The 27,169-nt window shown below is 36.6% G+C and overlaps 1 protein-coding gene across 2 annotated transcripts in view; it reads left to right on the top strand.

The window, feature by feature from the left end:
- The window catches only part of WNK3 (WNK lysine deficient protein kinase 3), a 163,095-nt gene that overhangs the window by 92,906 nt on the left and 43,020 nt on the right, over positions 1-27,169 (top strand). Inside the window, exons 10-20 of one of the 2 annotated variants that reach the window (XM_004695010.2) lie at positions 6,070-6,134; positions 8,528-8,675; positions 9,804-9,920; positions 12,136-12,291; positions 12,373-12,424; positions 14,481-14,612; positions 15,034-15,962; positions 22,516-22,606; positions 23,136-23,266; positions 24,092-24,714; positions 26,822-27,033. In XM_004695010.2, the coding sequence (XP_004695067.1) occupies positions 6,070-6,134; positions 8,528-8,675; positions 9,804-9,920; positions 12,136-12,291; positions 12,373-12,424; positions 14,481-14,612; positions 15,034-15,962; positions 22,516-22,606; positions 23,136-23,266; positions 24,092-24,714; positions 26,822-27,033 (2,656 nt within the window). Of the gene's footprint in view, positions 1-6,069; positions 6,135-8,527; positions 8,676-9,803; positions 9,921-12,135; positions 12,292-12,372; positions 12,425-14,480; positions 14,613-15,033; positions 15,963-22,515; positions 22,748-23,135; positions 23,267-24,091; positions 24,715-26,821; positions 27,034-27,169 lie in introns of both variants that reach the window. The other variant, XM_012734289.1, reaches the window with a different exon arrangement.

The raw sequence follows: 27,169 nt of genomic DNA, 5'->3' as shown, positions 1-27,169 counted from the left end.
TTGATTATTCTGATTATTCTTTTGATTTCTGCTGGATCTGTTGTGATTTCTCCTCTTTCATTTATGATTCTGTTTATTTGTGCTTTCTCTTGTTTTTATTTTGTATGCCTTGCTAGTGGCCTGTCTATCTTGTTTATTTTTTCAAAGAACCAACTTTTGGTTACATTAATTTTTTAGACTGTTTTCCTGACTTCCATTTCATTTATTTCTGACTTTACTTTTATTATTTCCTGTCTTCTACTGACTTTTGCGTTCTTTTGTTGTTCTTTTTCCAGTTTTTAAGTTGGGATAGTAGGTTGTTTCTTTGAGTTATTTCTTGTTTTTTTATGTGAGCCTGTATTGCTATATATTTTCTTCTTAGAACTTTTAATTTTTCACATAAGTTTTGGAGACTTGTGTCATCATTGTTGTTCTTTTTCAGGTATTTTTATAATTTATTCTTTTTTCTCCTCATTGATGCAACGATCCTCCAATAGTGTGGGTTTCAGTCTCCATGTGGTAGGTGGGTTTCTTGCCTTCTTTATGTGGTTTATTTCTAGTTTGATTCCTTCATGGTCAGAGAAAATAGTTTGTATGATTTCAAACTTAGAGTATCTATTGATATTTACCTTGTGACCCAGTATGTGGTCAATCCTAGAGAATGATCCATGGGGATTTGAGAAAAATGTGTACTCAGATTTTTTGTGGTGCAGTATTCTAGATGACTCTTAGTCCCATGTTGTCCAGGTCCTTGTTCAGAGCTTCAGTGTCTTTGTTTATTTTTTGTCTTATTGATCTGTCCATTGTTGAGAGTGGTGTGTTGAAGTCTCCTACTATGTATGTATTTTCTCTGATATACATTTTCATAGATGACAGTAGTTTAGTAGTTTCCTGATACATTTTGGTGCTCCTTCATTTGGTGCATATATGTTGATGGTTGTTATGTCTTCTTGTTGTATTGTCCCCTTAATCATAATGTAGTGGACTTCTGTGTCTCTTTTAATCTTTTTTAATTTGAAGTCTCTTTTGTCTTATATAAGTGTAGCTGCTCCTACTTTCTTTTTTGGTCCATTTGCTTGTAGGATTATTTTCCATCCTTTATTTTCAATCTCTTTTTATCTTTTGTAGTTAGATTTGTTTCCTGTGGACAGCACAATATTGGGTTCTGTTGTTGTTGTTGTTTTTAATAGGGTTCTGTTTTTGAATCCATCCTGCAACTCTGTGTCTTTTTATTAATGAGTTTAAGGTATTTACATTTAGAGATTGTATTGATATACTGGCAGCTACAGAGCTACAGTGTCTTTTTTTTTTTTTTTTTGTTCTTTTGTTTTTTTTTTTTTAAAGATTTATTTATTTGTGCATACAGAACTGGGGTACAGGCCAGAGGCTCTGGGGCAGTGAGAGGCTTCACCAGAGACAGAGTGGGGAACAGAACAGGCAGATCGAGGAAGTACACTGCTGAGGGGAGCAGCGGGCGGGTCAGGAGAGGTCTGCCATGCCATGTGGTCACCTCCTGGGCAGATGGGAATCGAACTCATGCGGTAGCGGCTTTAGATTCTCAGTGCTGTGCTTTAACCCACTGCGCCACCAGGGAGGGCCTCCTTTCGTATTTTTATTCCTTGTTATGAACTGTTCTTGTTCTTTCTTCTGTTGGATTTGGTTTGAGGGCTTCTTGTAGTGTTTTTTGGAGTGGGGGCTTAGTCATGACAAACTTGTGGAGTTTCTGTTTGTCTGAAAATGTCCTTATTCTTTTTTTTTTTTTTTTTGTAGAGAAGGGAGAGCTCTGCAGGATAGAGTATTCTTGGTTGGCATTTACTGTTTTGTAGTTTTTTGTTTATATCCCTCCACTCTCTTCTTGCCTGTAGTGTTTCTTCAGAGAAGTCTGATGTCATCCTGGTCGGTTTCCCTTTATAGGTTTTTTATTTCTTCCCTTTGTCATTCTCATTATCTTTTCCTTGTCTTGTAGTCTTTGTAATTTTACTATGATGTGTCTTGCTGTATTTCTCCTGTCACCGTGGTAATGTGATGTTCTTCTTGCTTCTTGGGTGTCTTCTTTCATCTCCTTCATATTAGGGACGTTCTCTTCTATTATCCCTGTGAATATTTTCTCGATTTTCCTTGGCCTTTCTCTTCACCTTCTGGGATACATATAACATTGATATTTCCTTTCCTAATGGTGTCAGATAGCTCTTGAAGTGTTTCTTCATTCCTTTTCCTTTTTACTTCTTTTTCTTTTTCTGCTTTAATTCTCTTTATTTCTGTGTCCTTGAGGGTGCTGATTCATTCTTCCATTTCATCTATTCTGTTTTCATCACTTTTCCCAGCATTCTCTGTCTCCTCTAGTGGCCTTTTCATCGCCTGCATTTCTTCTATTTCCTTTCTTACTGTCTTATTTTCTTTCTTCAATTCGTTGATTGCTTATCTCATATCTTTTTTTTCTCTTTCATTCATTTCCTTGTTTGCATTCTTCAATTCCTTGATAGTTTGCCTCATGTCATCGTTTCCCTTCTCGTCTTCTTTTTGCTTGTTTATCATGATGATTCTGAATTCTCTATCTCATAGGCTGAGCAGTTCTTCTATTTCCTTGGTGATTTTTGGTGACTCATCTATTTTGTGGTGAATTTTCCCCTATGGACTTGCTTGAGTATTTTTTTTTTTGTCTTCTTTTCCCTGTTTTGTATTTTCTAATACTTTCTATTCTTTGAGACATGGTGTTGCTGTTATTGACCAGCATTCTTTTTGAATGTTCTTTCTGGGTTGGTAGAGGGACTTCCAGATACTTCAGTTTTGGAGGGTATTCTGAGCCTAGTTTTGTTTCAATGTCCCCTGTTTTCCCAGCTCCCACTGTGTGTAATTGTGTATGTCATCTCAGCCAGTGAGTCAGGTGTCTCTTGTGGTGTTCAGCTTCTCCCAGTAACATATTGAGTCCTTGTATCTGGAAGGTGCCTACTGATCTTTGTAGTTTTCCGATGTCTTGGGTTTCCTCTATGCTTGGATGTTCCTGTGGGATGTGTGGCACCTTAGAAGTGTTGTAGGTCTCCCTGCAACTGGGACTGTGGTTGAGCTAGTCACTGTTTTTTTCTGTTTGTTTGTTTTACTTTCTGAGCACTGTAAGCCTTGTAAGGCAGTGCCTTTCTGGCTCATAATTCTTCAGGCCACTGCTGTCCAGTAACACCTTGAGTCCTACCTTCTGCTGTGGGGTGGGGTATGCAGGGGTGCAGGGATTTCCAGAAGTGCTGAAAGCCTCCCAGCTGTACAGGCTGCTTGTCCTCCCTCAGTGCCTCCTGGGCTCTTTGTGCCCACTCCGAGTAGTCTCTCCCTGAGCAGTCTTTCCCCACTGCTTGGGGTCCACTCCCAGAATAGAGTTGTCTCTCTTTAACTCCAGGGCTTCACCGCCAGTTTTGTGGGTAGATGCTGTAAGCAGGTAGAGCAATAGCAGGTCTCCTGTCTGACGTACTTCCTAGGGCCTCTCTATGCTAGGATGTGCCCGTGGAGGGTTGGGGGCTTGTTCAAAGTATTGTAGCTTCTCAGGGCTGTACATGTTTTTGATTCAATCTAACTGGTTCTTTCCCCCCCCCCCTTTTACCTCCCGGGCTTTGTGAACTTGCTGACCCCACCTTAGTGACTAATGGTGGGAACAAGCCTTCAGACCTATGCTGTGGAGGCTGGGGATGCAGGATGCTCTGGAAGGGTTGCAAGCCTTGCAGCTACCCCAGTCACCAGTTTCTTCTCACCAACTCCCAGGCTCTATGCACCCACTCCAAGCACTCTTTCCCGCAGCTTGCGTTCCACTCACCAAGCTGAGTTGTCTCTCTTTATCCCCAGGGCTTTAGCAGGGCCAAATGAGCAGCAAGCCTCCCATATGAGGCACTTCCTAGTGCCTGGGCACACCCAGATTGGAGCTCCCCTATCGGAGCTCCCCAATCACCCATTCTCCCTCTGTTATCTTCCTTCTAGTGAATTCAGAGTATTCTCATTTGGGTTGAAAATCATAGTATGTAAATCTATAGTCCATTTTTAGTCTTACATTCCTTTGTGAGCTTGGATGTAGTGATTTTCGCATCTTCATTCTGCTGCCATCTTGCCAGATCCCTTCATAACATTGTTATTTTTGAAAAATACACAGCAGTTATTTTTTAGACTATCTTTTAACTATCTTTAATGTTTCCCCTTGTTCAGATAGGGCCATGCATTTTTGTCAGGAATATCATGTAAATAAATGATGTCATATTCTTTCCACTTTGTGTCACATTAGAAGGCATGTGATTACTTTTTGTCCTAATATTCATGAAGTGAAATTTGATAACTTTAATAATGTGGACCTGCCAAGTTTTTCCATTGTAAACTACTATTTTATTTCTTTTTCTTAAGATTTTATTTGTTTTTGCATAGAAGAACTAGGTGCAGGCCAGAGGTGCGGGATGGGAGGATTCACCAGAGGCAGTGGGGAGAACAGACATATTTTCTAAAACACACTGCTAAGGGGAGCAGTGGGTGAGACAGGAGAGGTATGTTGCACCATATGTGGGTTAGCTCCATGGCTGGGATTGAACTCAGGGCATAGTGATGATAGCACATCTGACTTAATCCCTAGGCCACTTGGGGAGGCTCTGTTAAGGTACATGTTTTTTAGAGTCCCCAAAGCTATTTTGCTGTGCATTTCCAGTTAGAGCCCACTTTAGTAGAAGCTTCTTTAAATGAGCTCCAACCATGTATTTGATAAATGAACAGGACTGAGGAAAAGTTTAGTCCAGGGAGATAAAGGAACATAAGTAAAGACACAGAATTTGGAAGAGTCCAACTGAGTATGGCATCAGTCAGAGAAGCCAGGGTTGAGGTAGAGATCAGTTCATTCAGGACTTTGCCTTTCAAAGGAATTTATCACTAAAGAAAGTGAGGAGTATCATAAAGTGTTTAAATTGGAGTAGGGAAGTAATCTGTTTTGATAGATTTGCATTTTATCCAGTCTGCTATCACTAGTCATAGTGCATATGATGGATTAGATAAATGCTGAAAATTATTTTACAGTAAGGTTGACATTTGACTTTGTAGGGGTCTTAAATTTTTCTCTTAGAAACCAGTATTGCCGGCCCTCCCTGGTGGCGCAGCCAGTAAAAGCACTGCACTAAGAAGCTAAATCCACTTCCGCATGAGTTCTATTCCCGCCTGCCAGGGAGGAGATCCACATGGCGAGGCAGACCTTTCCTGACCTGCCCACTGCTCCCCTCAGCAGTGTACTTCTTCGATCTGCCTGTTCTGCTCCCTTCTCTGGTGAAACCTCTCACCCTCTGCATCTCTGGCCTGTACCCCAGTTCCATATGAATAAATAAATAAATCTTTAAAAAAAAAAAGAAAAAAGAAACCAGTATTGCTGCTGCGGGATACTAATACTTCAAAGGGATAGTGAAAAGAGTGAGAAACAACAAAGCCATGCAATATGAAAGAACTTGATTCATTATTTTATGTTTGTATAATGGCAGTAAATCTTTCTAGTAGTTTTACAGTTAGGATAGAAGCTGAATGTCAGTGTTCTTCATTGAAAAATAACATAAAATATATAATATAATGCTATAATTTTTAATTTAAGTCATAATAGGGGTCCTCCCTGGTGGCACAGCGGGTTGGAGCGCTACACTGATAAGCTAAGTCAAGCTGTGGCTGCTTCATTGCGAGTTTGAATTCCAACTTGGAGGTGATGCACATGGGGCAGCAGACCTTTTCTCTCTACTGCACTGCTCCCCTCAGCAATATTAATCTGCCTGTTCCGCTCCCCACTCTGTTTCTGGTGAACCCTCTCACCGCCCCTGCATCTCTGGACTGTATCCCATTTCTATATGCATAAATAAAATCTTTTAAAATAAATTAATAAAAATAAATAATTAAAAGTCATGATAAATTAAAGTATTACCACATTTTATTTTCTCTATCTTTGACAGTAACATTAATAATAAAGTTCATGTAAACTTTCCTGTAGGTGTAAGCAAAGGTAAAACACAACAATCATGTTTTTTTTTTTAATTACGGAAAATTGTATCTTTAGCCTGCATTTTGCTTTTATAACAACAAGTTTTATTTCTAAACTAATTACAGCCCATAGTACAACATGTTGGAGTTGAACAACAAGCAACTCTTCTAAAACCAGACTTAGTTAGAAGGTGAGTATTTTCAAATTAATAACTTAAAAATAATGAGGCTATATTGAACTATTTACATTCATTAGGTGTTTAGTCATGACTAGAGACGCTTCTGTATTTTTGTGTGTTGCTATGATTAATAAAAATCATAAGTATTATTTGTACTTTTTTGTAGTAGTATGGATCATATGGATTGTAAGGTTATTGATCATTTTCTTTATTCTGTTTTTGTAAAGATTTATAAGAGCTTCAAAAGGAAATATAAAATGATATACTTTAAAGTAATATTCCTGCTAATCTAAAGAAATGTTATAACCCAAAATATTATTTGACAGTTGTAAATGTATTTTTCTCTGTTGTTCAGTTTGACAATTTCTATTCTATCTTCAAATTTATTAGTTCTTTTTTTTATAATTGTGCCTATTCAATGAATGTTCATTTGATTTGATTTCTAAGATTGTACTTTTAGTTCTATAATTTCCATTTGGTTCTTTTTATGATATCTTCTATTTTTGTATAATTTTCTGTCTTCATTTGTTTCAAGAGTATTTGTAATTGTTTATTGAAGTATTTTGATGATGGTTACTTTAAAATTTTTGTCAGATGATTTCATTATCTGATACATCCTAGTGTTGACATTTGTTGATTATGTTTTCACATTCAAGCTGTGATTTTTATTTTTTTTTTAGTATGGTAGGTATTTTCATTTGTCTCCTGTACATTTTGGATATTATAAGGCCTTACTCTATTTAAATATTCTATTTCAGCAGGCATTCATCCTGTTTATGTGTCATATTCCTTGTCTACTTTTGTGGGATGTGGTTCTGATAGCAATATAGTTTTCAGAGTCGTTATGGTACCATTCTGGTTTGTTTAGTTTACGTGGCACCAGTGGGTCGCAGCACTGGACTGAGGGATTGGCGAGCACTTCTCTGGGTCTGCTGACCCAGGCTAGGTGACCCAGGCCAGTTCTCTAGGCCATTATGCTATTGATAGAGTTCCCACTAGTGTCACAAGGGGAGTAAAGAGTCTATCTAAACAGCCTTCTGCTGCTGGATTGGAGGTCAGGATGCTACTGGGCTTGGGCTGCCTTTGCCTTGGTATAGAGAGATTTGAGAGATGATTATTCTGGACTACCTTCTAGGACTAGGAAATGTCAAGCTTGGTTTTTTTCTCAAGTTCTTAGGGATTCTCTAGCCAATATATACCTTCATCCTTTCATACTTCAGTGTCTTCCTATGATTGCACTACTGTATTATTTCCAGATTTGGGGGGAATAAGAAAGAGCAACAGGGAAAGTTGAGTTTCTTGACCATTTTGTCCCAAACAAGATAACTTTGAAATGTAACTTATAACCCCCTTGATTAGAATTTTATCCTTTTTATCCTCTGAAGGTGTTGCTTATCCCTGCCATATCTCTGTGTATTAAAATAAACAAGGGCAGTATTAATATATTTCTCCTAATGTTTGTATTTATGAAAATTCTTTTTCACATGGACGTAATAAAACTTTTAGGAATTATTTTTGTCTCTTCTGTGTATCTTTGTACAATTACTTTATCTGTAGTTTTTAGGAGAAAGGAATTTAGCTAAAAAAATTTAAAACGTGTGGTATTTAAAGATCTTCTCATTTAAATGTCAAATACAATGATCAGAATTTCTGCATTTATTAAATAAAAGACAAAAATGACTATGACACAGATAAGCTGAAAGTAAATCTGCCCTTTCATAATCATATTGATTTAAACCTATAAGATATCACTGGTTAAAATTAATTGTATTGAGCTATTTTCATTTCTAATTCTACCTTTTCTATACTGTTCCTGTCTCATATCCTGGTCTCTCTATACCCTAGTAAGGTTGTTATATAAACAGGTATGTTTTGAAGAAGAATTGGTTTTCAGACATTTTATTTAAATGTATTCTTAAGAAACCACAAAACAAACAAGATAAATTGATCAAGAAAATCTTCAATAAGAGATTTCACAGAAGTTTACCAGTAACAGTGATTTTCTTTCACTCCCCCTATTGTAAGATGTTTATCAAATAAGAGCAAAATCGCCTTCAATTTTTACAAATTTTAAAAACAGCTTTATTGAGACCTACTTTGCATACTGTACATTTCACCAATATAAATTGTATGATTCATTGACTTTTAATATATTCACAGAATTATGTGGTCATCACTTTAAAAAATACTTCATTTTTTAAACTAAAATATAAATATTTATTTTCCTTCAGATCATTATTTTTGCTTTTTTAACAGAGAGCTTGTTTTTAGAATTTTAATACCATGAGTGATTACAGCCATGAAAGAATTTCAGATGTTAAATCTCATTTAGGTTAAAAGTGGGGCTTTGAGAACTTCTGCTCTGTGAAACTGAATAGGTGTTAAACTACTTTTTAAAATACTAGTTTGAATCATGATGTGACAACTGTGAAAGAAACCACGAACGTTACTGATAATGTAAGTGGAAATGGCAAGCAAGATCGTATCAAACAGAGAAGAGCTTCCTGTCCTCGACCAGAAAAGGGGCCTAAATTCCAGCTTACTGTCCTTCAGGTCAGTGTATAAATATGATTTAGCTAAGAGTGTCTGATTAGGGACCTCCTTGGTGGCTCAAGAGATTAAGTCTTAGCACTATCAAACTATCTCCAGTCACTGCAGCACAAGTTTGATCCTGGCGGAGCAAATTCTCCTCTCTTGCTGTCGCTTCCCCTCAGCAGTGTATTTCGGTAGATCTGCCTGTCCTGCTCCACATTCTGGTGAAACCTCTCACCCCAACACACCTCTGGCCTAAACCCTAGTTCTTGTATTCATAACTGAAATAAATCTTTTACAAACATAAGTGTCTGATTAGGTCTGGTGGCCTAGGGTGGGGCAGTATAAAATCTTATGAGACTTACAATTAACTTTTCTGTCATTAAAAGGATTTCTGATAAGAGTATTTTATATTCACTAGTATGTAAGGAAATATAGGAGAGTATAAGAAAGAAAATTGAAAAATCATTTGTAACTACCACTCAACAATAGCTCCTGCTATTCTAAGTTTGTTTTCGTCATTTAATCCTTCAATAACCCTGTATGGTAGGAGGTTATAGACTAATCTATATTGATGAGGATACTGAAGGTAAGAGAGGTAGTTTGTTGAAAGCCATTCAAATAGCAAGTAATAGATATGAACCTACATTAGACTTTAAAGCACAGGTCTCTAAATGATATGGTATATGATTCAGATAATTATTTATATCTCTATATAATTTTATTATCTGATTTTTAAAAAAAGATTTACTTATGCATACAAGAGCTGGGGTGTAGGCCAAAGGTGTTGGGGGGGTGGGGCATGAGAGGATTCTCCAAAGACAGAGTGGGGAGCACAACAGGCAGAGCAATAAAAAACACTGCTGATGGGAGCAGCAGGTGAGGCAGGAGAGGTCTGCCGCTCCATGTGGGTCACCTCTCTGGCGGGGAACGAACTCGCACTAAAGTGGTTGCGACTTGCTTGCAGTGATGCACTTTTACCCACTGTGCCACCAGGGTGGGCCGAAAAAGTAACTTTTTAAGATTCTAAACAGTTTAAAGCATTTTTTCCATATTTTGCATATGAATTTATCTGGATGCTCACATTTGCATCACATTTACAAAGAGAAGGTGAAGACTGACTTACAATGATGAAATGTTCATACCCAGGTGTCAACTTCTGGAGACAATATGGTGGAATGTCAATTGGAGACACACAATAACAAGATGGTCACCTTCAAGTTTGATGTTGATGGTGATGCGCCAGAGGATATTGCAGACTATATGGTAAGTACAGTAAAATCTAATTTTTTTTTCCTTGAGTGTATTCTGTATCTTTTTTCTCTCTACCTGCTCTCTTCTCTATTTATTCAGAACCATTTTTTTGTTGTTATTAGGGTACTGCTAGTTTTTAAAATTTGTAGATCTTAAGTTGTTTATGATCAAATTTTATTCACTATACCTTTTATGGTTTCATTACATTTATTTATTTATTAAAGATTTATGTATGCATACAGACTGGGGTACAGGTCAGAGGCACAGGGGCAGCGAAAGGATTCACAAGAGACAGAGTGGGGAGCAGAACAGGCAGATGTACTGAAATACACTGCTGAGGGGAGCAGCAGGCATCAGGAGAGGTCTGTTGTGCCATGTGGATTAGCTCCCTGGCCGAGGATTGAGCTTTCACTGAAGTTGCTATGTTAGCTTTGCAGTGCTGTGTTGTAATCCATAACGCCACCAAGGAGAGTCCTGGTTTCATTATATTTCTTTGAAGGGTTCTAAGAGAAGTTCTAGGTCAGTAGCCCTTATCTGTGGCTGCATGTTAAGGTCATCTGAAGAGCTTTTAAAAAACAGTTCTGTTGAGCCTGGTCTTTGATTAAATTCGTCTTTGGCAGTGAGGTCTAAACATTTTTTGTATAATTCCCCAAACAGTTTTAATTTGTCAGTTAACTAATGTAACATCTTATGAGTAGGTGTTTGAGTAATGTTCACTTTTTCATTTAGTTGTCATACTTTTGAGAGATGTTAGACTTCAGTATTTCCCCACATTTATAGATAAGGATGGGTTAGGGTGGCAGGAAAACTACATAATGCTTTTTATTCTATAAGTTTTGTTTAGATATACATATCTCATCAAGCAAAATTAAATATTTTAAGAACTAATCATTCTGATAGTTCTCTTGTTTTATAGTATTTTCTGAACAATTTCTTGCATATTTCTCATGAGTGGTTAATCCTAATTAAAGTTTTCTGGGCCATTCTTTATCGGATTTAGATTGATTTTATTTTGTGATTTATGAGTTAAAGCATTTGGGTTTGGACCCTCTATTTTTTTATATAATAGTTTATTTTTACATATTTTTGTGCATTTTTCCATCTCAGTTGCAATCCCCTACGGTTTCCCATCACCACATCACCCATGTGCCATCACCATAGTCCAGTGCATTTCTCTCCTCCCACTGTTTTTGATCCCATTCCCCCTCCACCCCCACAAAATGTCTCCAGTATATAGCTGTTCATCATCATCATTATTTTCTCGCCTGTTCCATTATATTCCTGCTATGAGAGAAACCATCCAGTATTTTTCCTTTTCTTTCTGCCTTATTTCACTAAGCATGATCTTTTCCAGCTCCATACATGTTGCTGCAAAAGACATGTGTTTCTTTTCTCTTTTTTTGGTTGGATTCCATTGTGTATATGTACCACATCTTTTTAATCCAGTCATCCATTTTTGGGCATTTGGGCTGTTTCCATGTCTTTCCAATTGTGAATAAAGCAGCAATAAACATGGGGGTGCAGGTATCTTTTTGAATCAATGTTTTTGTGTCTTTTGGATAGATACCTAGGAGTGGGATTGCTGGGTCATAGGAAAGCTCCATGTTTAGCAGTTTGAGGAACCTCCAAACAGTTTTTCATAGTGGTTGTACTAGTTTGCATTCCACCAGCAGTGCAGGAGAGTTCCTTTTCCTCCACACACTCACCAACATTTTGTTGTTGCTAGTTGTTTTAAGATGTGCCATTCTCTCTGCGCGAGGGGGTATCTCATTGTGGTTTTAATTTGCATCTCCCTTATTACAAGTGATGTTGAACATTTTTTCATATGCTTGTTGGCCATCTGCATTTCCTCTTTGGAGAAGTGTCTTTGTAGCTCATCTGCCCATTTTTGGATGGGGTCATTTACTTTATTTTTGTTGAGTTTCATCAGTTCTCTGTTGGATCCCTAGTTTTAAATATAAACATTGACTCATGTATGTTCTTCAAATGATAAACTATTTATAGAGTGCCAGGTTAATTTAAAGAATTCTGGCTCTTTGGTAGGTAGTGCCAATCTGACAGATGTGTGATTTTACTGCTGTTATTTTTTAAAATCTATTTTTGGCATTTGTATTTAAATATTTAATTTAATTTTTTTTCTTTAGGATACTTAGCATTGATACAGTGTTGTAATTTTGAAGAAACTATATTCATTTTCATGAATAGACTAACCTTTACTTCTGTGCAGGTTGAAGATAACTTTGTGCTGGAAAGTGAAAAAGAAAAATTTGTGGAAGAATTGAGGCTTATCGTAGGTCAAGCCCAGGAAATCCTTCATGTCCACTGTGCTGCAGAAAGAGCCATTGGTGCCGACAGTATTAACTTGGAAACTAACAGTAACCAAGTAAGAACAATTATTTAGCAAATAAGTCTTCTTGTATATGTATCAGGAGCTTCTTTATTTATCTATTCATTTTTAATTCAGACAGGATCATCTGAACAAGTGCATATAAATGCTGCATCCAGTCATACCAGCAGTAAGTATTTTTTAATAAAAATTATCATTTGGCTGTTGGAACAAGACACTTTGAAGCTTTGTGTTAGATTCCTGAGTTGGAAAAGACGGTAGTCAGTAAAGGGATTTGATAAGTTGTTAATGTAGGTTTTCCCATACTTAAAGGATTTTATAACCTATATGTATGTAAATTAAGCAGAACATTCTAATTTTTATACAAGTATTGGCTTTTTATCTGATTATTTCTGAGTTATTACCTAATGTTACCAGAAAAGCAGGAACAGTATTAATGAACATTAATTAATTCCTTTTATGTTTTGAACTTAAATGGTAAGTTTTTTCCTTTTCCTCTTAGGAAAATGAGATGGGTAGAAACTTTCATCACTAAACTCATTATATTCTAAGTATATCTCATTTTTTTTTAAAGATTTATTTATTTGTGCATACAGAACTGGGGTACAGGCCAGAGGCTCAGGGGCGGCGAGAGGCTTCACCAGAGACAGAGCAGGGAGCAGAACAGGCAGATCAACGAAGTACACTGCTGAGGGGAGCAGCAGGCGGGCCAGGAGAGGTCTGCCACGCCATGTGGTCACCTCCGGGGCAGGCGGGAATCGAACTCATGCGGAACTGGCTTAAGCTTCTTAGTGCTGTGCTTTAACCCGCTGCGCCACCAGGGAGGGCCAGTATATCTCATTTTTTAAAAAGGTTTATTTATTTATGTGTATAGAACTGGGGTATAGGCCAGATTTGCGTGAGTAGAGGTGGGGTGAGAGGATTCACTAGAGACAGAGTGGGAAGCAGAACAGGCAGATATACTGAAAAACACTGCTGAGGGTAGCAGGGGCGAGTCAGGAGAGGTCTACCACACCATGTGGGTCAGCAACTTGACCTGGGATTGAACTCATGCTACAGTGGCTATAATAGCTTGGTAGTGTCGTTAACTCATTGCGCCACTAGTGAGGGCCCAATGTCATGGTTTTGTTTTTGTTTTTAAAGATTTATTTATTTATTCGTACAGAACTAGGGTACAGGCCAGAGATGCGATGGGTGAGAGAATTCACCAGAGACAGAGTGTGGTACAGAACAGGTAGATCCACGAAGTACACTGCTGAGGGGAGCAGCGGGCGGGTCAGGAGAGGTCTGCCGCGCCATGTGGATCTCCTCCCTGGCAGGCGGGAATCGAGCTCATGCGGAAGTGGCTTAAGCTTCTTTATGCTGTGCTTTAACCCGCTGCGCCACCAGGGAGGGCCCCAATGTCCTGTTTTAATAGTGATTTGTATCTTGATTTCATTCCACCAGTGATAATGCTTCTACTTGCTTTGATTGTACTTAAGTTTTGAAAATCAGATACCAAATAAATTTCCACGAACTAAAAGTAGGGCCATTTGTTCTCTTTTTCAATTACTTTTTCTTTCCATCCATCTAAGCTTTCATTTTTGGTATATTTAGGATCTGCTATAGGGAAAAGAGCCATAGACAAGTGAGTAACTCTGAAAGAATAATAACATTAAGAAGCAGCAGTCATATGGGTGTCATAGAACTTGATCACATTACCCTGAACTTTTGTCTAACTTGTTAGGGTGCCAGTGTCCTCCTCTGTCTTCCTTTTCTTGTTCACAGGAGCCTGAGCAGGTTTTTGACTGATAAACTGGAGTAAAGTTTAAAAGATATACAAAAGCAGGAGTAAAGATGTAGGGACTTTTTTATTTTTTAAGTTGCCATATAGTACAATTGACTCTTTTCCTTTATGTGTACAGTTCTGATTTGTATAAGTATCACCATAATTAGGAATAGGAGATGTTGGTTTTGGTAGAAAAAGTACATTCCATTTCCCCAATAAAGTGCCTTCAACTGCTAATGATATTAAAAATTTTCTCTAAACATATTTTATGTGTACTTCTTTAGAGTATTTGTCAGGGTTGAGAGGTCTGGTCTTCTAAATTATATACATATATATGCTAGTGCTATTAGAAATGGAGATACAAGACAAATTGGTGTTCTAACCTGGTTTCTTTAAATAATATATTAGCATATTGACAATTGCTTAGTGTATTGAATTTTGTTAATTGTTTCTACAGATGAATCTGCTCCTCAGTCATCCCCAGTTGGTCGGTGGCGATTCTGTATCAATCAAACAATAAGAAACCGTGAGACTCAATCTCCTCTTCAGCGTTCCATGTCCACAATTCCTGGACCACATCCACTTTCTAGTAAGCTTTCATTCTCTACCAAGTTTATGCATAGGTGGAGATTGGAAATATAAGAATATATAACATGTATTGGGCTGTCAGAAAAATCATGACATGTTTTTTCTGTTTCTCAGGCAAAACTGCATCATGACTTTTCCAACAACCCAATATCTAGCTTGTTTTCATAGGTATTTTATGCTTATGAGAATTTTCATAAGCATTTAGATGTTAATATTAGAGTATAACTGAAGCATTTTTAATACTTATGAGAAAAAAAGGGTTTATTTTCTTGACAGGTGGCATTCTGTATATTTCTGAGTTTTAAGAATACTCTCATGTGGGTCCATATTAGCTCCTTGTTCCTGCCTACTTTGAATTTTGGTAGTAGTTAATGCTTTCTAGTTATCAATATGTGCTTAGCCATTCTTTGTTATTGTTTCAGGTCCAAGAAACACAAGTAATAAGGCAATATCACAAGATACACTGCTCATTCTAGAAAATAATCCATGCCAGCATGCACTTTTCACCTCCAAATCAGAACACAAGGAAGTAGTTGATGGTAAGATTTCTGAATATGCCTGTGTAGAAACTAAGCAGCCAGCTGTACTTCAAGCAGAAGATGACAGGCAGATAATGTCAGCAGTTGCTAGTAGTTCCAGTTTTACTACTTCAGTTCCAGCCATTCCAGTTGAGTTTGAGGAACTCACCAACCAAGCAGGTATATTCCAACCTGTGTATCCATGTCACCAAGCTGCCAGTCAGGTTGATGTACCTATAGCCCCTCCTGGCAAGTCAACTCAGATTGCTGGTAACACTCTTACAACTCTGACACATATGTCTGATCAAAAGCTTCAATCTTTACCAGTGAAACAGACAACTATGGATGCAGAATTTATTTCCCAGGAAGGAGAAACCACAGAAAGAAGTTCTCCTAAGACGGTCGTTCCCATTCCGACACCCAGTCTTGAACCATCTACCTTTCTACCCACTACTGTCCTGGAATCAGATGGGGAAAGACCTCCAAAATTGGAATTTGCAGACAACCGAATTAAAACTCTGGATGAAAAATTAAGAAACTTACTTTATCAGGAGCATGGCATATCTAGTGTCTATACTGACAGTCAAAAGGATAACCAAAGCATAGATTCTCCCTTTTCTTCCTCTGCTGAAGACACCCTCTCCTGCCCACTGCCAGAAGTCACAGCCATTGGTCACTGTGGATTTCAAGATAGTCCAACACAGTCCTCTAATTTTCAGCAGACAGGCTCTCAGATTCTGTCCAGTGTGGCTATGAGTCAGCCTGCTAACATATCAATATTCAAACGGGAACTAAATGTGATAACTTCTGTATCCAACGAATTATGTTTACAGGTAAGTATTCTGTCTAAGCGATTCCTTCTCCAACACTAGTGCTTTTAAATAAATGCCTTGTTTTCTAAAGTTCTATGCTTTGAAATGAAATTGTCACAAGATTCTGAGATCACAGGTATTTAAGAAGGTCATAACTAAGGCTGTAGGCACCCAAGTGTCTCAGTAGCTATAGCAGAACTTTTAGTAAGAGAGCCCTCTGGTGACTTAACTAGGAAGATGTCTAAATCTATATAATCTATAATTACAGAACAGGGCTGTTTTATAGATTGTTTTAGTGGGTAGGAAGAACTTAAAATGCTTGTTATTAGTTTCCCTTCTTTATTTTATGGTTTAATAATTTAATATTAATTTGTAGGTCTTAATTTATTTAACAGATTTTTTAACAGAAAATAAAAATCATCCCTAATCATGCCATGAAATGGCACTGCTGTGAATAGCGAGCAATTACTGTTTTCCCATGGCAAGTTTTAATGTCTATTTTTTTCTTTAATGGTTGTGTCTTGTCTATAGGGTAATTTGAAGAGTTGAGAATCAATAAACAACATTTATATTCTGATTATGTATGCTAATGATTAGGTAATGTGATTAGATACATAAAAGAATGAAATATAATTATTTGTCATTTAAATTTTGATGCTCAGTGTATACTTCCAAGTTTTGAGAGCAAATGGATTCTTTTGTTTGTTTCAAGTTGTCCATTGCTATATCTGGATCATCTATACCTGCTACTGTTTTGGTGTTCTAGAGTTCCTTTCCTTCTCTGATATGCTGTTGGCATAGGTAATTTGTTAGGTCCTTTTTTAATGTTCAAAAATGTCTTATTTTGCTTCACACTTGACTGATCAAAAATAGAAAATAGGTTCATTTTGAGTTAATTTTTGTGTGTAGTGTAAGAGTCCAGCTTCATACTTTTGCATGTGATTATCTAGTTGTTGCAGCATCATTTGTTATTTTCTTTATCATTCTTATAAATGGAGGTATTTTCTTAATCTCATTTTTGGATATCTCATTTCTGCTGTATAGAAATACATCAGATTTTTTCAGGTTTGATATGTAATCTTCAACTTTTCTTAATTTGTTTATAAGCTCTAATAGCTTTTGATGTATTATGTAGCTTTTTCTGTATAACTTAAAGATCATTTCCTGGCTTTCTTGCTGATTCATTTTATTTTATACTTTCCATCTCTATCATTTGCTTTTTATACTAAGAGAATTTCTCAATTTTAAACTATTTTTAATCTCCTGCTTCATTTTTTTAATATCAAGGATATTTTTAACTTCTAGTAAGCATAGTTCATCTTTTTCTTTTTTTAATTTTATTTTTTACTTTTTCTTAAATTTTTTTTTAAAGATTTATTTATTTGTGCATACAGAACAGGGGTACATGCCAGAGGCGCAGGGGCAGCGAGATGCTTCACCAGAGACAGAGCGGGGAGCAGAACAGGCAGATCTACGAGTACACTGCTGAGGGGAGCAGCGGGCGGGTCAGGAGAGGTCTGCCACGCCATGTGGTCACCTCCGGGGCAGGTGGGAATCGAACTCATGCGGAAGTGACTTTAGTTTCTCAGTGCTGTGCTTTAACCCGCTGGCTCACCAGGGAGGGCCCACAAATCAACACTTTTAACTGCTATGGCTTTGTTGTATAGTTTGAAGTTTGGAAGTGTGATACCTCCATTCTTTTTTGTTTTCTTCAGTAGAGATTTGGCTGTTCTCATTTTTTTGTGGTCCATTTTTTTGTGAAATTCATATTTGTTTTATTTCTTTGAAGAATTTCATTCATATTTTCATTGGAATAGTGTTCAATTTATAAATCACTTGTATGATGGCCATTATAATAACGTTGATTCTTCCAATCCATGAACAGGGGATATATTTCCATTTCTTTGTGTGTTCTTCTATTTCTTTTAATAGTGTTTTATAATTATATTTTCTTTTTTAAAAAAGATTTATTTATTTATGCATATAGAAGAACTGGGGTACAGGCCAGAAGTGCAGGGGCAGTGAGAGGATTCACCAGAGTCAGAGTGGGGAGCAGAACAGGCAGATTGATGAAGTATACTACCAAGGGGTGCAGCAGGTGAGATAGGCGAGGTCTGCTGCGCCATGTGGGTCAGCTCTGGGGTGGGGATAGAACTTGCACCAAAGTGGCCTTGCCACCTTCGCAGTGCTGCACTTTAATTCGTTACACCACCAGAGAGGGGCTGTTTTATCATTTTCTTTCATCTTGTTGATTAGATTTATTCACAAGTATTTGATTTTTTGTTTGTTTCAATTTTTAAACGGATGGTTCTCTTGATTTTTTTCTTCTTCAGTTTGATTGTGTATAGGAAGGGTACTGATTTGCGTGCTGATTTTTGTACCCAGCTACTTTGCTGAACTGGGTGATTATTTTGAGTAGTTCTTCTGTGGAGTTTTTAGGGTTCTCTCTCTCTGTATATATATTATCATATCATCTGCAAATAGCGATAGTTTTATTTCTTTCCCTATTTGAACTCCTTGTATGACTTTCTCTTGTTTTATTGCTCTGACAAGGACTTCCATTATTATACTGAAGAGGAATGGTGAGAGTGGGCTTCCTTGTCTTACTCCTGATTTTAATTCAAAGGCCTTCAGCTTTTCACCATTTGGAATAATATTTGCTGTGGGTTTGCCATATAAGGCTTTTATTATTTTAAGGTATATTCCTTCTATCCCTGGAAGCCTTCATCATAAATGGATGTTGGATATTGTGAACACCTTTCTCAGCATCTATTGATGTGATCATAAGGTTTTTATTTTTCTTTTGGTTGATATGTTTGATGGCATCTAATGATTTTTGTGTATTGAACCATACTTGTGCCCTTGGGATGAATCCCACTTCATTGTAATATATTATCTCTTTGATGTATTGTTGCATTCTATTAGCAAGGATTTTGTTGAGGGTTTTTGCATCAGTGTTCATTGGGGAGATTGGCCTGTAGTTTTCTTTTTGTGCATGTTGTCTTTTTTTGGTTTTGGTATCAGTGTAATGTTGGCTTTGTAGAATGTATTTGGCAGTATGCCTTCTTTTTCAGTTTTTTAAAAGGGCTTGTGAAAGGTAGGTATTAATTTCTGAATGTCTGGTAGAATTCAGTTGTGAAGCCATCTGGTCCTGGTCTTTTATTTTTGGGGAGAGTTTTAATTACTGCTTCAATTTCACTGCTTGTTCTTGGTCTGTTTATGTGTTCTATCTATCTAGTTTTGGATGTTTATATTGTTCTAGGAATTTGTCCATCTCTTCTAGATTGTTGAATTTGTTTGCATATAGGTGTTCATAGTAATCTGATTATTCTTTTGATTTCATTGGAATCTGTTGTGATTTCTCCTCTTTCATTTATGATTCAATTTATCTGTGTTTTCTCTTGTTTTTCTTTGTGAGCCTGCCTAGAGTTTGGTCTATTTCATTTATTTTTTCAAAGGACCAACTTTTGGGTTCATTTATCTTTTGGATTTTTTAAAAATTTAATTCATGGCCCTCCCTGGTGGCGCAGCGGGTTAGAGCACAGCACTGAGAATCTGAAACCACTTCCGCATGAGTTCAATTCCCGCCTGCCCCGGAGGAGACCACATGGCGAGCCAGACCTCTCCTGACCCGCCCGCTGCTTTCCTCAGCAGTGTACTTCGTCGATCTGCCTGTTCTGCTCCCCACTCTGTCTCTGGTGAAGCCTCTCACCGCCTCTGAGCCTCTGGCCTGTACCCCAGTTCTGTATGCACAAATAAATAAATCTTTAAAAAAAATTTAATTCATTTATTTCCCCTTTGATTTTTATTGTGAGGTCATTATCTTTGTTTTTGGAGCTGTCCTTTCCTTATTTCCCTAAGGAAAACTTCAGGTCCTTGATTTCCAACAATAGGTAGTAGTTTATTTTGTTCTAGACACTAGGTGATGCAAATGCCCTCTCTATGTAAGCTTTCAGAAAAGTGCTTTTCACATTGGGTCTCTGAAAAACAGATGGGTTGGGGGAGTTCAGGCTCAGTTCTGTGCTAGCCCTGAAGCAGTGTCTGGTGTTTAAAGTCCTAAACACCAAAGCTCCCAAGATAGAGTCTTGCCACAGCTGTGGGTGAAGAGCTCCTTTCACAAATATTAGGCCAATACATACCCAAGATGGCATATTCCTGCCACTAGCTGCACATGCTTTTCAGCTCACCTCTGTGGGGGGGATTTACCTTTTCTCCACTCCCCTGAGGCTTCATGGGATCCCTGAACTGCTCCCTTCTTTGTAGTAATGGCATTTATGCACACTTTGCCAGCACCTACGTTCCACCTGGGCTGAGGCAGTGGTGGTGGGTGGATCTGCTCTAGGGTCTAAAACCCAGCCAGGGGCTTGTCCAGGCTGTACATGCATCTCTCCTCACCTCTGTGGAGGATATACCTTATCTCCACTCTCTTCCTCATGGCTGTGGTATCGTGTGCTCTTGGCAGGCACCAGAGTTACATCTGGGCTGAGGCAGCATCTGTGGGTGGATCTCTCTTCTGAGGTCCAACTTAGTGGGTGCTGGACCTGGCTGCACATGCTTTTCAGTTCACCTCTTTGGAGGTATTTAACCTTTTTCCCACTCCCCAGAGGCTTCTTGGGATCCCTGAACACAGCTCCCTTCTTTGCATTCATGGCATCATTTCATTGTTTTTCTTATGGAGGTAGTATATGCACAATCTCTCTGAAGACATTAAAGACTTATTCTGTATTATTAGTGCTATTTCCTTAACTATTCTTCTGTTTGTTACATTTAGTGTCTTTTTTGTAGTATTGATTTCTCTTGGTTGCTTGTCTTTTCTTCCTCCCTACCCAAGATTCTTCTTGTTCTGTCTGTGAATGCTAAATATAATTATTGTAGCCTTCCTTCAGTAATTGTGGAAAAGGTATAAGACATGAATTTTGGTCCTGGATATTGCAATTTGTCTTTCGTGATGTCTGAAGGGTGGCCCTGTAGCTAGTTTTCAGAGGTAGAGGTGCTTTCCCTCCCTCTTGAATATTGTCTCCTCTACATTGCTGATCTTCCTCTCACCCATAAACATTTTCCTCTTAACACTATTATTATTTGGGAACAGATTTTCTCTTTTGTTTGCTATGCAGGTAGAGAGGGGAAGAGAAGAATTGTCTGGCTCTTCCTCTCTTGGTAATCCAAACCAGTTCACTCTTCCTTTCGTTAAAATTGTACTGAGCAGTAAATATGTCAAGATCTCTCTTTTTTTATTTGGCAGATCTCACATTCTAGTGGGAAAGGCTGACCCTCTACTAATGGAATAATTAATAAGGGTTGTGGTGAAAAGAGTAGGGGATTGCTTCATACAGGTGGCCTTTAAAAGAATTACCAGCAAGTAGGAGAGTATAATGACATGATGCTGAAGAGACAGAGAGGAAACAAATCATCCTTTTGGTTGACTTTCTCCAGCTACCTTTATCTGCTACCTGAATTAGGAGCGTTTTAAATAATTCCTACGTATACCAAGGGTTGCTTTCCTCCTTTTGTCATATTTGTGTGTGTGTGTATCAGTTGTTCATATTGTCTGTGAATTTGGATTGCATAGAGAGGCTAGAACTTGTATTTTACTTATCATTTTAATCTAGTTATCATTCGAATTTTTATTTATAATTTTAGTGGGAAGAGTTCAATACTTTATAAATCATTATATCATTGTGATCTTTTTCTATTCATGAATATAGTATTATTACTTGTCCAAAATGGGATTTGGGGAAATAAAAACTGTTCAGAATTTTACTTTCAAAAACTTTTTACTTGCTTTAAGTATACATGTACTACTTTTACAAGATTGCAATATACTTAGTGCCACATAAGCTGTCCTCTTTCAAACAAATACTAACTTCCATTCCTTATACTTTTAAATAGTCTCAGTGTTCTAGAGTAGTAGTGACCCTTTTCATATTTCCAAAGTGTTGTGATTATATATGTTAAGTTTTATATTACTTATTATAAGAAATTTATTTTTAAGGTAGTCATTTAGAATATAGCCGTTAATTCTGGCTTTTGATGAGAAGGGGTAGGAAGGAGGACTAGAAGAAGTGAGAGTGATTTTCTGGCTGGTAATAGTCTGATGTTCAAAATTGTCAGAATATGAATTTGAAATAATTTTGAGGTCCATTATAAATTGCTAAGTGCTTATATAAAGTCAGAAACTTGATGATGTTTTTCTGTAAATCTAAATGCCTGGATACTACAGTAATACCACCCTTAAATGTACCCTATGTCATCTAACTCCTTAGATATCTAGATTTACTTACAGTTCACTGAAACCATGTTTTAAATTTTAAAAACTTAATTTTTCAGTTTTCAGAGTTTTATAATGAAAAATATTTTAGAGTAGAAGATTAATAATAGTATGCTCTCATTTATCTGAAATCTAAATATTTTTAAAAGAGAAAGGCTTAATTCCTATAAATTGATTGCTTCAGGTTCAGTCTGATACAGTACTCTTAATGCTACTATATGTAACTTTCATCCTTCATAATTCACTAACTGCTCTATGCAAGAATCTCCATGATTATTTTGATTTTTCTCTTTTTGTCTCTGTTAGGAGATGTCCCCAGATGTTTTACTTCCAGGGGATCCAGAGGTCTATCCTGCTGCTGTGTCAAGTGGTGGAGCTATTCATCTGCAGACAGGAGGTGGATATTTTGGCCTAAGCTTTACTTGTCCTAGTCTCAAAAGTCCTATTAGCAAGAAATCCTGGACTCGCAAATTAAAAAGCTGGGCATACAGGCTACGGCAGTCAACCAGCTTTTTCAAGAAATCAAAAGTCCATCAAGGTAGTGTGCTTACAGTCAGGGAAATAGACTAGGTAACATCACTTTTCATTTCCTCTTGGTTTTGTTGTTGTTGTTATTCATACACAAATCTTCCACTTTTTTCATGTAGCTCATGTATGTGACATGTCCCATTAATGTAGTTGACATTTGAATTTTCCTTTTGTAACTTATTTGGTTTTATATTCATTTCATATAGATACTAGGCCTCAGGATAAAGCTTACAATGTCTGATTTAGAGTTAGGGACTTCTACAATGTTTATTACATTAATGTGTTTGAATTGTCTAGTAGGAGTTAAACTTTTTCTACTTTTCTTCCTATTTGTAATGAAAACAAATTTAATCTTAATAATTTTCTCTTTTCTGCTTGTAATTTGGCAAAACTTGCAGTGGAAACAGAAGATGTAAGATCATCAGTTATTCCTGATCCCATTCCTCTGACAGGAGAATCTGCAGCTGACACTAGGGCTCTAAGGAGATGTAAAGCAATGAGTGGATCATTTCAGCGGGGTCGGTTCCAGGTTTGTATCTTTGGTCTAATCCTTATCTATATGAGCATTATAAAAAGTAATAGTATTGAAGAGGTTATTTATGTGAAATATAGATCACTGTAAGTATTAGATGGTTTCTCATATGTAGAATATAGAGAAATGAAACAAAGGGTCACTTAAAAGTAAACCAATAATAAACCCTATAAATATGTCTGTAGAATTGTGGTTATCATGGCGGGGAACAAAACATCGTCTAGAAAGGCCCCATTGAATTAGGGTGGTGAACTATAATGCTTTGGTGGTAGGAGTAATGTGCTAACATACATCTAAAAGTGTGATCCTAAGCCTCCAAACCATACAGTGTTCTAAGCCAATATTACCTCAATTTAAAAATTGAATACATATATATAATTTAAAAATAGTAAAAATAGATCATTGTCATTTTTAATTTGTTTCCCTTTGTATATTCCCTCAACTTTTGAAGCCATCCAATAAAAGTGAGTCTGAGTAAATGAGGATTTTTATAGTTGAAAGAGAGCACAGAATTTGGATCATCATTTTTTGATGAGTAGATGGGTCATTTTTTCTGATAAATCTACCTTCGTGTCCATTAAAATTTTAGCAACTTTAATTATGAAATTTTTTTAATTGTAGAATTTTACTTGAGCAATGTGAAGCCAATTCTCTTTACCCAAGGGGTCCACTTAAAAGGCTTTGAATATGAGGATTTTAATCGATACATGAACATCACAGTAGACTATGCACTTGTCTGTACCATATATACTAATGTCAAATTCACTTATGGGTTTGCTTTGGTTAGGCATAGCTAGCCATTTTTGCCTTTTTGTATCTCAGGTAATTACAGTTCCTCAGCAGCAGTCGATGAAAGTAACATCTTTTGGAATAGAGCACATACCAGCATTCAATGACATGACAAGCCATTCTAGTGACGAAGTTTTAGCCTTTACCAAAACAACAAAGTCTCACTTGTTAGAAATGGAACCTGCCATGCACAATCCACAAAATTCATTTTCTTTTCAGAAGATACGAACTCTTCACAAAACCTTTAAAGAAGATAAAAAAATTCTCAAACAAGGTGACCACTTACTATCTTTTAGCACAACTTGTAAGACTGATACATCTTTGATGACTCCAGAAAAGGAATTGGAAGAAAATTCAGCCACAGGAAGTAGTGTGCAGCTTGGATCTGAACTATTGCTAAATGAGAGAGAGAGATTTACTGTTGGGAAACAACCTAACTCTGATAGTGAATTTTCATCCACTCTCACTGGAAGAGGGAAGTCAATGACAAAGACTGGTCCAGAGAATGAGCAGTGCTTATTACTCCATGAAGAACCAACCTATACTCAAACACAGAGTTCACTTTTCTATTCACCATCTTCCCCAATGAGCAGTGATGATGAGTCAGAAATAGAGGATGAGGACTTGAAGGTGGAGCTTCAAAGATTACGAGAAAAGTAAGGACTGCTTTCTTTTGTTGTAAGTGTGTTTGCCCTGAGTATTGCAGAACCAAATATTTGATTTATAGCCACTTTAGTATTGGTGACATTTTGATATTTAAAGACTTTTTTATGATGGAAAACTACAAAGATAACTTCATATCCCATACGTTAAGGGCTCAGACCCACAAGTCTCTCTTAAAATGCCTGTCATGAGTCCTGGTAATGTCAACTATTCTGCTGATCTACCTGTTATAAATTGGAGTTCACACAATCCCTTCCTTATGTTCAATTAATTTGCTTGAGCAGCTTAAAAAACTCAGAAAAAGCAATGTACTTATTCTAGATTATTGGTTTATTATAAAAGGACACAACTCAGGAACAGCCAAATGGTGAGGTATAGGGAGGGGAAGGGTCATAAAGTTTCCACACCTTTTCTCAGGTGTTATTTCTGCCAACAACTCTATGTGTTCGCCAGCCTGGAACCTATTTGACCCTTTAGTTCAGGGTTTTTTATGGTGGACACAATTTATTAAATCATCGGTAATGATTAATTCAGTCTCTAGCCTTTTCCCCAGAGTTGGAGAAAGAGGAATGAAAATTCCCACCTTCTAATCACAGGATTGATTCTCCTGGCTTGATTCAACCAGCTCCCATCTAGAAACTTTCAAAGAAATATTTTATGGACAAAAATCCAGGTGTGATTGAAAGGAACTTGTGTGAACAACAAAACACTCTTTTTACCTTTATTATTCTAGAGTTATTTTAAGACAAGAAGCCAACTATTGTAACAAAATATCCTCCCAGTATTCTTATTGTTTAGGAGATTATGAGGGTTTTAGGATCTGTGTGCAAGGAACAGGGACAAAGACCAAATACATATATTTTTATTACAAATAATAATAGTACAACAGTGAAAAATGTCACATAAAGTAATCTATTTCTCATGTACTAATCTCTCAGAGGCAACCACTGTGAATTCTGCTTGGTATATATATATATATTGCCGCTCATTTTTTTATGCATTTGCAAGTATATAGATTTTGCTTTTTAAAAAAGTTGTATCAAAATATACATATTATTCTATAATTTTTAGCTTAACATTGCCGCATTTATATATAGCATATATATTTTAAACATGTATTTATTCATGTTTGCACAGATAATCTACATTCCGTACATTGGAATAGTATGTAGCCATTTAAAGTTTATTTGATCTAATTCTTTTTTAATAGACGTATTATTTTTATCCCATGTTTTGCATATGTAAACAATGTTAAGCTGAACATTTTATGGTTTTATATATTTATATGTTTTTATAAAGTAGATGTCTAAAAGTGGAATGGCTGGTTTAAAAGGTGTGTTTATTTTAAGTTGATAGGTACTGCTAAAATTGTCTTCCAATTTATTACCATTTTACACAGCAAACAAAAATTTATGCAAGTGCCTATTTTACTACTTTTTATTAATCTAAACATAAAATTTTACTAATGTTGCCAATATTTAATATGAACTGCTAGAAGTGCATCTATTTTCCTAGTTCTTAACAACATTGGACTGGATATTATTAATCATTTTTATTTTTTTCTAATCAGATCAATTAAAAGTATTTTTTAAAACAATAGTTGTGTACTCCTTGTTAATAGTGAAGTTGTGTATCATGTCATATTTATTTGTTACTTGAATGTGCTCTTCCTTGGAATTGCCATTTCATATTCTTCCCCCTTTTTTAAAAGGTTGTTTCCTTATTCTCTGTTAATTTCTAGGAACTATTTATATGTGCTAAATATTGATCCTTTACTGTACATTACAAATATTTTCTTCCTGTTTATACTTGCAACATAGAATAAAGAAACAATTAATATCAGTATTATATGACTTTAAAATTTGTTTTCATTATGTTCAAGTTTCAGAAATTGTTTCTTGTCAATTTTTCACCATTTTCTTTATGTTTAATGAGTTTAATGTCAACTTAGGAAGGCATTTTCCATCTTAAAGCTGTAAAAATAATTTATGTCTCCAGAATTTTAATCTTAATTCCTTGTTAAACTTGACTTATAGTAGGTGAGAGTTTCTTGGCACAACTGTATGCCATTAAAATATTTTCTGCATAATTTTCATTCAGACACATTCAAGAGGTGGTAAATCTTCAAACTCAACAGAATAAGGAGCTACAGGAGCTCTATGAACGCCTTCGGGCACTTAAAGATAACAAAACCCAATCATCAGAGATTCTTCTGCCACCTGCATCACCTCGTAGATCAAGATCTCTCAAAAGCAAACTTCGCAGCCGCCCACAGTCCTTGACACATGTGGACAGTAACACTATTGCTACAGGTAAATCAGTTATAAAAGTGATATATAAAATGAGTCAAACATCAACAAAATTTCAAAAGTAATTATTTTATTAAGCAAAAGTGATTTAAAGAGGTTTCCACTATTTCAAGATTATTTTCTCCTTTTTTGAAATAAT

This window comes from Condylura cristata, unplaced genomic scaffold (genome assembly GCF_000260355.1).
Source record: "Condylura cristata isolate star-nosed mole 26May11 unplaced genomic scaffold, ConCri1.0 scaffold00053, whole genome shotgun sequence".
NCBI classification, from domain to species: domain Eukaryota; kingdom Metazoa; phylum Chordata; class Mammalia; order Eulipotyphla; family Talpidae; genus Condylura; species Condylura cristata.
The sequence above is the reverse complement of the archived record's forward strand: the minus strand, read 5'-3'. Positions and strand labels throughout refer to the sequence as shown.